Source organism: Elephantulus edwardii, unplaced genomic scaffold (genome assembly GCF_000299155.1).
Source record: "Elephantulus edwardii isolate Elephantulus edwardi_28Jun2011 unplaced genomic scaffold, EleEdw1.0 scaffold00036, whole genome shotgun sequence".
Taxonomy (NCBI): domain Eukaryota; kingdom Metazoa; phylum Chordata; class Mammalia; order Macroscelidea; family Macroscelididae; genus Elephantulus; species Elephantulus edwardii.
The window spans coordinates 9,282,203-9,292,015 of record NW_006399786.1 but is presented as its reverse complement, the minus strand read 5'-3'; the positions used below and the strand labels follow the sequence as shown (position 1 = coordinate 9,292,015).

General features: G+C 38.5%; 1 protein-coding gene across 2 annotated transcripts in view; it reads right to left on the bottom strand.

Moving 5' to 3' along the window:
- ELF1 (E74-like factor 1 (ets domain transcription factor)) overlaps positions 1-9,813 on the bottom strand; it is an 86,384-nt gene that overhangs the window by 26,967 nt on the left and 49,604 nt on the right. Inside the window, exons 3-4 of one of the 2 annotated variants that reach the window (XM_006884569.1) lie at positions 4,195-4,302; positions 1,264-1,431 (exon numbers count right to left, since the gene is read on the bottom strand). In XM_006884569.1, coding sequence (XP_006884631.1) covers positions 1,264-1,431; positions 4,195-4,302 — 276 coding nt within the window. The remainder of the gene's footprint in view (positions 1-1,263; positions 1,432-4,194; positions 4,303-9,813) is intronic. The other variant, XM_006884570.1, reaches the window with a different exon arrangement.

Here is a 9,813-nt window from a genome sequence, read left to right as displayed (position 1 = left end):
ATGAGGTGGATGAATTCAGTGACTGGGGTAATTGGGATGGGTGTATCAGAGATGGTGCGATGGGGACAGGACAGAGTAGAGTTTAGGGCTGTTGTACATAGGGTCGCTATGAGTCAAAAGCGACTCGACTGCACATAACAACAAACAACAGCATAACTTCCCTGATTTTCAATTCATCATATGACATCTCAAGTTGGAAGTTATACTGACATTTTCAAACTATGCCTATTGGAAGGAAGCTGATTTGTTTTCACCTGACCTGAGCTCTTTCTGAGCTTTGATACATCAAATAGATATTGAAACCCTTTTATCTAAGAGCTGAAAAACCCATCTTCTATTAGGTAGGCCTAAAAATTCAAATGTATAATTTAATTTAAAAACTGTATTATATAATCTAGAAACAAAATCAGGATTGATGGGAAAAAGCTGTACCCAGAATGTTTCTTGGATATAAAGAAGGTGAAGCTTCATCTCACACATTTTGGACATATTGCTGGGAGAGGCTATTCCTTGGAAAGGGACATCATACTTGGAAAGGAAAACCCTCAACGGGATGGATGACAAAGCTAACTGTGACAATGAACTCAAATGTGCCAAGGATGATAAGAATGGCTCAGGAGAGGACAAAGTTCAGGTCTATTGCTCACAGGGTCACTATGAGTTGTACTCAACTCAACTGCACTTAACAATAACAACAATAACAATAATAAAATAAATATGAAGTACCTTACAATTTGAGTTAAGGCTTTCATTTTCATTCTACATGTTTAAAAATGCCAGGAGAGACCAGTTCTTGGAGAAGGACATAATGCTTGGAAGGGCAGAGGGACAGTGCAGGAGGGGAAGATCCCAGATGAGATAGGTACAGTGACTGGGGCTATCTATGGTGGTTGGTGTGTCGGAGTGAGTGAGACTGGCTCAGGACAGGGCAGGTTTTTGAGCTGCTATACATAGGGTTGTATGTAACTCGATGGCATGTAATAGCATCAACAATTTTCCTGCCTCCTCATGTAGAAATACACTTGAACAAAAATAATTTGTAGCGAGCTCTGGTGACCTAGTGGCAAGAAGCTGCACTGCAAGGCCAGAGGTGCATGGTTCAAATCCACCAGATGCTCTGCTGAAGGAGGGACAATCTCCTCCTGTACCAGTCAGATCCGATTTGATGGTACACACATAACAACAACAACAAAATAAATAAAAAAAATTTAGATTGCACATATGTACTCAAGCCATATGACTGTAAATGAGCTAAACACTCACCTTTTTTCCTCTTAGGTTGTTCTGGTGACGAGGTTCCTAACGACTCAGCGTATGTCTCGTGAATCTGCTGAGTTTCCATTACTTCAGGAATCCCATCCAACGTAACAGATACATGGGTGACTGGGGCAATAACAAGGTCTTCTTCAGATGAACTAAATATATTATTATCTAAAGGAAATAAAATTAGGTAATTACAATCAATTCTTTTTTTGACAGTCAAAATAAGTTTCTAAAACAAATTCCTGTTTCTAGAAAGATTAATGAATAAACAACATGTTGAAATCTATTCTTCACATTTTAGTTCAATCAACTGTTTGACTGGACTATTTCCACATCATCTTTCCTAGACTTCCTATTTTGCTCTTTTCCATTGCTCTAGAAGTTATTTTTTTTGAAACAGAGCTTCTGGTCTAACCATATGATCTGTCAGTACAAAAATATTACAAAGATATATTACAAAAAATATTATACTTTGTGGGGAGAATAAAAGGAAAAACAAACAAAATTCTACCGCATGCTATTCAGTTTCCACAATTCAGAACAAACTTAACTTTCCAATCTCATTTCCCATACAGCTTATACTCTAGTTATACCAAAAATTTTGTACTTAACAAATTTTTTTCTACAGGACTATGTCTCTGGTCAAATAACTGTCTCTTCCTTAAATGTTCTTTTCTTGTCTAAGCTTTTGAAAATGTATTTGTCATTTTTATCTCAGGACAAAATATTTTCTCCATAAAATGTCCTTGATGTTCTAAACTTGAGCAGTCACTGCTTCCAGAAGACCATATTACTTCCATGGCCTTTCTTTTGGTTTTTACCACCTTCTTAAATAGCTATGTCTTAAAATTGAATTATGAGACCAAAGAAACAATAATCATTTGTATTTTACTTTCAGCATATTTTATGTTTCTGATTATGGCTATAATAGTTCCACATATTTCTTTTGTTAGTGAAAGCAAACGGCCAGCCTTTTCTTCAGCAGTACGACTGTGTAAGTTTGAATCACTAACCTTTAGGTTAATGGTCAAGGACATACCATTTGCACTACCTAACATTAACTGTAAAGGTATCAAACCCCCCTGCTGTCAAGTTGGTTCTGACAAGCAGCAACTTTACAGGACAGAGAAGAACTAACTGTTCAGTTGGGCTTTCGGAGGCTGTAAGGCTTTATGGAAACAAACCACCTCATCTTTCTCCTATGGGATTGGTGGTGGGCTCAAACCACTGACCTTTCAGTTAGCAGCCAAGTGCTTTAAACACCGCTACCATGGCTCCTTCCTACACACACTCACAGTGACTGAGCAGTTTTGACTCACAGTCAGGCTCTTAAGTGATAAATGAAAGGAGACTGTCCATCTTTCTTTCAAGGAGTGGCTGGTGCACTCAAACTGCCACTTTTTCAGTTGTTGTTATGCGTCCCTGTGGTGGAACCAATTCATGGGAAAATATCACAAGCATCTAACATATAGAAGGCTATATAAAATATACTATACACAGTAAATAATGTTGTTGGTGTGTGCCGTCAAGTCAGAAATAACCTACAGATGACCCTCCAGTGGGATTTCAGAGGCAATTTAAATGCACAGGAGTGTTTATTTTCTCCCACAAAACAGCTGGTAGATTCAAACGATGTGCCTTCAGTATTTCAGTGCATTTTCTCATCACTAGGCCACCAATGCTCCCATATTAAATAGTAAATATTCTGAACGGAATTAGTAGTCGTTTTATGAGTTGAACAACTTCCGTGTTAGAAAAGCCCAAAGAAAAACAAGTGTTTAAGAGCAGATCAATAATATGCAATGAATTTTATGTTATGAGGTGCTACATTTTTAGTGGCTCTCTATCCACTGGTATTTACAAAGACCTCTTTGAGGTCTACATATTACAATACTTTCAACAATCAAATTAATACAAGAAATTCTGCACCATCTGTTATGTGACAGTTTATTTTACTTTGTTTCTAGAGATTTCAATCCTCAAATTAAAATTTTTTAAAAATTGCATGTGTGTGTAAATAAACATTCAGCAAAAGTACTTCAATTAGTACTGTATCTTAAAATATCTCACATGTACTTGTGGGACTAAGATGAGAAAAATGTACTTTAAAATACTGTTTCAGTGTCTTGAGGCAGGTTTGCACAGTAGTCTAGGTATTCACTTAAAAATTTTATACAAGTTTTCAGATTGGTTACATTTTTTAAAATGGATGAACATCCCCATTGTTTCCATTCTGGTTGTTTAATTTCTTACTAATTTAATTTGCCCTGTTTCCTTACTGTCACCTTTGTTTTAAAATAAATGTTCATCATTTGGTTTCATGTTGTGGATCTTTTTAAAGGCTCACAGTACTTATGGGTGATACTATTTTTTGAGCAAATTTTTTTGTTTAGCTATAAGTGAACTCATGAGTTAGTTTTAGTTCAAAGTTTGAAAAGTATCTCAAGGCATCTTGGAGAGTAGAAGAGAACATTATTTTGTAAGGCAGGTAGCCTTCATCTACTTTAAAAATATCATTATATTTATTTAGTGTATACTTAATATAGTCTTTTCACAAGCAATTTATAGTCTCTGAAAACTGGATGGAGGGTCAGCTATGACTCAGTTCCAATTTCATGGAAATGAGTTTTTAATATACTTTAGAAGCCCTGGTCATGTAATGCATGATGTACTGGGCTGCTAATTGAACAGTTAGCGGTTTGAATCCCCCAGGCACTCAGTAGAAGAAAGATGGGCAGCTTCCCACAAAAACTTACGGTCTCAGAAACCTGATGGTTACTATGAGGTGAAGCTTCCTCAATGGCAGTGGTTTGATTTAAAAAAACAAAAAATCCCAGACATTCTACAAGGACTTGGGACACAAAAATACAGACTGGACAAGAATAACTTTAAAAAGCACACACAGGCCAGTCCTAATCCGAAACTACTCACTCAGTCGCTTCTCATCCAGCATAGAATCAGGGGAATCCATATTGAGGAGTGCCTCAGCCGCCTCAATAGTTTCAATCGTTTCATCCCCATTTTGACAGGAAGCTTCAACTATATTTAAGGACAAAATACAATTAGAAAGAAGACATCTATTACTCCCCAACTCAGAAACTGCTGATCTCTCAAACTAGACTACATAATCTGATGAACAGACATACTTTCTATCATCTATAAAACAACAGTGAATAGAACTATCAAGTAACTGTCCAGGGAGAAAGACGGACGTTCTCCTTCTGCTAGGAGTTACAGTCTTGGAAACCCAATGAAGGGTTTCTTTTTATGTTCACTTTAAAAAAAAATTATTATTAATGTCAATGACAATTTACAGAGACTTTGGATTTCCATTCATTCATTGTTGCACTTTTCTCCCCTCCCAATCATCCACCCCCAGTAAACTACCCTCTTGGAAAAGTAAAAGAAAAATTCTTTCATTGTTTTACAAACCCTCCCCCAGGTCTACTCCACTATGCAACCTTCGCTCTGGACTCCTATCATGACAAAAATACCTAATCACATATCCCTTTTAAACAGTTTTCTACCTCATCTGTTTCAATTTCAATGAAGTATACATTATTGAACCCATCTTTCTCAGTCTCGCCCCCTAAACCCCGATGTCAGTCCTGTTTTACAACAGTGGCACCATGCAGTATTTGTCCTTTTGTGACTGAGATACTTCACTCGGCATAATGTCTTCCAGAGTCACCCATTTTAAAGAATATTGCATAAGTTTCTTGTTTTTCAATGCAGCACAGTATTACATGTGTGAATATACCAGAGCTTCTCTATCCATTCATTTGTTGATGGACACTTAGGTTGTTTCTAAGTCCTTGCTATTGTGAACAAAGCCACGATAAACATGGGTGTGCATAAATCTGCTTGGATGTCAGTTATGGTCTCTGTGGGGTATATTCCCAGTAGTGGAATTGCTGGGTCAAATGGTATCTCCATTTGCAACTTTTTGAGAAAGCGCCATACCACCTTCCACAGTGGTTGCACCATTTTACACTCCCACCATCAGTGAATAAGGGTTCCAGTTTCTCCACAACCTGGCCAGCATTTGTGCTTGCCAATGATGGGTTTCTAGGAGTAGGAACATGAAGAAGGGAAGGAGTTTTGAGTTTCTCCTCTCAAGTATTATGTAAAACTTAACACTCTAACTATGCCTGGTTCTAAGTTTTTAATACAGTCTTTAAAAAAAATTAATTAAAGTTTATAAAGAACCTAGAATTCCACTCATTCATGGTTGCACATTTCCCTCCATGTCCCCCCTCCCTTCCTTCTTTGGAAAAAAGTTCTTTATATTTGCTTGGGTAGCAGTTAATACAGTCTTTTTAAGATAAATGATAACTAAAAAATTCATAGATGTCAGGCATTCAAACATCTCTCTGAATCTAAAACAAAGGTCCAAAACAGTGACAATACTTGCTGCATTTCTTTCTCTCTGTGGTAAAATTACCTAGGTCTTTTATCAATTTAGATAAATAAAATCATGGATTTCAGATTCATGGTTGTACTGCCAGTACCTGACTGGGTAATCCTTTTGATTTTACACAAACTTAAAAAGTAAATATATATATAATCAAAGAATAAAAGAATCATTCCCATTCTCTTTCCAAGTTTATTTAATCCAACAGAGGGAATATGTAATTTTCTTTTCACTTTTAAAACTATATAATCAGATATTCAAGACTAATTGAGGAATTGTGCCTTGGGATTGCTGGACTAAAACTTGGATTTGAATAGGGTGATATTCTTTGCATTCCTGACTCTCCAACTTATTTCCCTTAACGAATCCCATTCTCAGTACCAAACTGTGAGTCAAGTCTGTGAATCTACAACAAATAAATGAACCTCTTGCTGCTGATGTGGCTCTTAGAGGCACCATGGGACTGGGCTATGGGCTCTTTATCTACTTTCTGCTCTGGGACAGTGAGGGGCTATACTATTCTCACTTTCCCTGGCCCTTTCAGAGAGATGCTTAATGCCTTGTGTCCCTATGTCCCATTTCCTGCTAATTAGACATAACCTAACCAAAAACATTTTCTCCTGTAAATAACAGGAGTTCCCACAAACTACCAAAAAATAAACAAACAAAACACCTGATATGAAAGATCCATTTAAAGATATCAAACCTCTAGATTCAGTGAGGGAGAGAAGACAGGCTGGCACAGTGACTGCAGCAATGGGATGAAGCATAGTTGAGTGTGGGGATGGAGCAGGTCAAGGTTGTACACAGAGAGCAATGAGCTGGAGATGACTTAATGGCACCTACACCACAGGCTTTCATAAACTATGGTGGCATGGTCTGAGGGAGTTCTGCCACTAACCCAAATGCCACACCTCTCTGGCTCCTTGTGGTGTACTGGCGAGTCAGAATCAACTCAAAGCTGGTTTTCAGAGGCAGTAAAATCTGTCTATATTTCTCCCATGGAGCAGCTGGTGGACTCAAACACCACGCTTTTGAGTTAATTGGCAGTGCAACTTATTACCAGACTTCAGAGTAGAAAAATGAGCAATCTCCTCTATTTAAAACCTCAGAAATCCAGTGGAGCGTCAGCTATGAGCCAATTCTAACTTTATTGCAATGACAGAGAGTGAGAGAGAATTGAACATAAATACCTATATGCCACATGTTGCTGTTGTTATGTGCCGTCGAGTCGCCTGCGACTCATAGCAACCCTATGTACAACAGCCCTAAACTCCGCTCTGTCCTGTGCCAATCGCACTGTCTCCTACACTTCCATCCCAATTATCCCAGTCACTGAATCAATCCACCTCATAGAGGGCCTTCCTCTCCTGCGCCGTCCCTCCACCCTCCCAAGCATGATGTCCCTCTCTAAGGACTGGTCTCTCCTCACAACATGTCCAAAGTATGTTAGACGGAGCCTCAGAATCCTTGCTTCCAAGGAACCACCCAGTTTAACCCTTTCCAGGACAAATCTGTTTGTTTTCCTAGCAGTCCATGGTATTCTCAATACTCTTCTCCAGCACCACAGCTCAAAGGCATCAATTCTCCTTCTATCCTCCTTGGTCATTGTCCAACTCTCTGATGCATAACAAGTGATTGCGCAGACCATGCCCTGTATCAGATGCACCTTAGTCTCCAGAGAGACACCATTGCTCTTCAGTACTTTGGAGAGGTCCCTAACAGCAGACTTTCCCATGGCAATGCGCCTTTTAATTTCCTGGCTGCTGGTGCCAAGACTGTTGACTATGGAGCCAAGCAAACTAAAGCTGTGTACAATCTCAATCTCTTCACCATCCATCCTGATGCCGCCAATTGGTCCAGTGGTGAAAATCTTTGTCTTCTTGACATTGAGCCTCAATCTATACTGTATTTCACTAAATTCCATGTCTGAAAATAAAGCTGAATTAGCAAATGTTCTGGTTCTTCTATTGCCACTGAATAAATTCCAACTCACACCAAACCCAGAGTGACAGAACAGTATGGCCCCACAAGGTTTCCAAAGCTATAATCCTTAGATAAGGGAGTTCTGGTAGCCTAGGATGTTAAAGTGTTGTGCTGCAAACCCAAAGACATGTATGTGGTTCGAATCCAACAGCTGCCCTGCAGAAGAAAGCCGGGCTATCTCCTCCCATGCAAATCACAGACTCTGAAAATGTGCTGGAGGGTCATCTAGGAGAAGGTTCTGACTTGATAGCATGTAATAGTAACATAAATTTTAGTTACAGGAGCAGATTGCCAGATTTTTCTCCTGTAGAGCATCTGACACGTTCAAACCACAGGCCTTTCAGTTAGTAGCTGAGCTCTTAACCACTGTGCTACCAGGGCTCCTTAATATTGACCTATATGTGTGCAGTATATTTTAATATATCTTCTCAAAAAGCAAAGATTTTTAATGTAGCCTAAATTTTTCAAGCAGTAATTCACCTTGTGTTGATGAAGTCTTCATCCTTTGAAAATTTCAAACAAGTTCTGTTTTTGTATAAGGGAAAATTTTAAACATACAAAAGTGGAAAATATCATGATGAATCCTGTGTATCCAACATTCACTTATAATAATAAAAGTAACAGTCTACTCCTTTGCCTCTGTTTCCTACTCTAAAACATACATACTGGAGGGCTAGCCTATCATTCAACTGTAAATATTACAGTTGTTGTTGTATTGCTGTTATGTACCATCAAGTGACTGTAACCCAGAACAACCATATGAATGACAGCTCTGAAGCCTGCCCTGTCCGGAGCCAGTCTCACTTACTCTGACACACTTACTCTCATTGCTCTAGTTACCATATCAATCCATCTCATCTGGTGTCTTCCTCTCCTGCTCTGTCCCTCCACCCTTCCACGCATGATGTCCTTCTCCAAGGACTGGTCCCTCCTGGCCATTACAGTAGGTATCTCTAAAACATGACTAACCAGATGCTCTGCTGGAGAAGAAGGGACAAATCTCCTCCCGTACCGGTTAGATCTGACTTGATGGTACAAACACAAAAATTAAAATAAAAAAAATAATTCTAAAAATAAAAAAGTTAAAACATTAAATAAAACATGGCTGAATTCTTTAAATAATATTCTATTAATATCAAAATATCTTTAATGTTTTGGGTTGATATCTTTTTTTTCCTTAATTTGGTTTGTTAAAATCAAGACCCAATAGTTTACCCACTGTATTTGTGGATCTAGATACTAAATTGCATTCTTTCTGCCCTCACACACCCTCCTACTCTCCTTTATTTTTTTCATCGCTCTCTCACACCCACCTACTCTCCTTTATTTTTCTCATCATTTCTCTTAGAAGAAGCAGGGCTGAATGTCTGTAGTTTCCCACATTACAGATTCTGCTGATTACTTCTCTCTTGTGATTTACCATATTCCTTTCCCAGTGGGATGTATTTCCTGTAAACTGGCAGTTCTAGCTAAAAGCTTGATGAGATTCACACTCAAGTTCTTGGCAAGCATACTTGGAAGAAGGCATTGTCTGATTCTATCACATCACACTGGAGGTCTGAGGCATTTTCAGCATTGTTCAGAAAGAGCACGGAGCTTAGGTGTTACCACAATGTTCTATTATCACATTCTCTATTAGCAGACATGCATGACAGCTGCCCAGAGCTACTACTTTTTGCATTATTAAGAGTTGTTATTAAGTAATTTTTAAGAAAACTGAAATACTAATATTCTATTCCTTTTCAGCATGTATTATCTATCAGTTCTTATAAAGAATCTTCCCTCATCAATACTTTATTCACTCAATAAAGGCAACTTAAGTGCCTGATTTTTTCCCCCTCTCATTATTTACTGGTGGGTTTTTTCCCCTCAGGAAAACAAATGGATTTTCTAGCATATTTCAAGGGAGTTCTGGTGGTGGAGGAGGCTGTAGGGAATTGTGCTAACCAAAAGGCTGGGCCCATCTGTTTAAACCCACCAGTTGTGCTCTAGCAGAAAGGCAGGCAAACTTCTCCCACGCTGTTTACAGCCTTGAGAACCCAATGGAGGGTCAGCTATCAATCAGTACTACTTGACAGTAATGGGTGTGAGTGAGTATATTTTAGAAGTGACTGACTACTGATGGTGGTTTATTTTTTAGGATTACAATG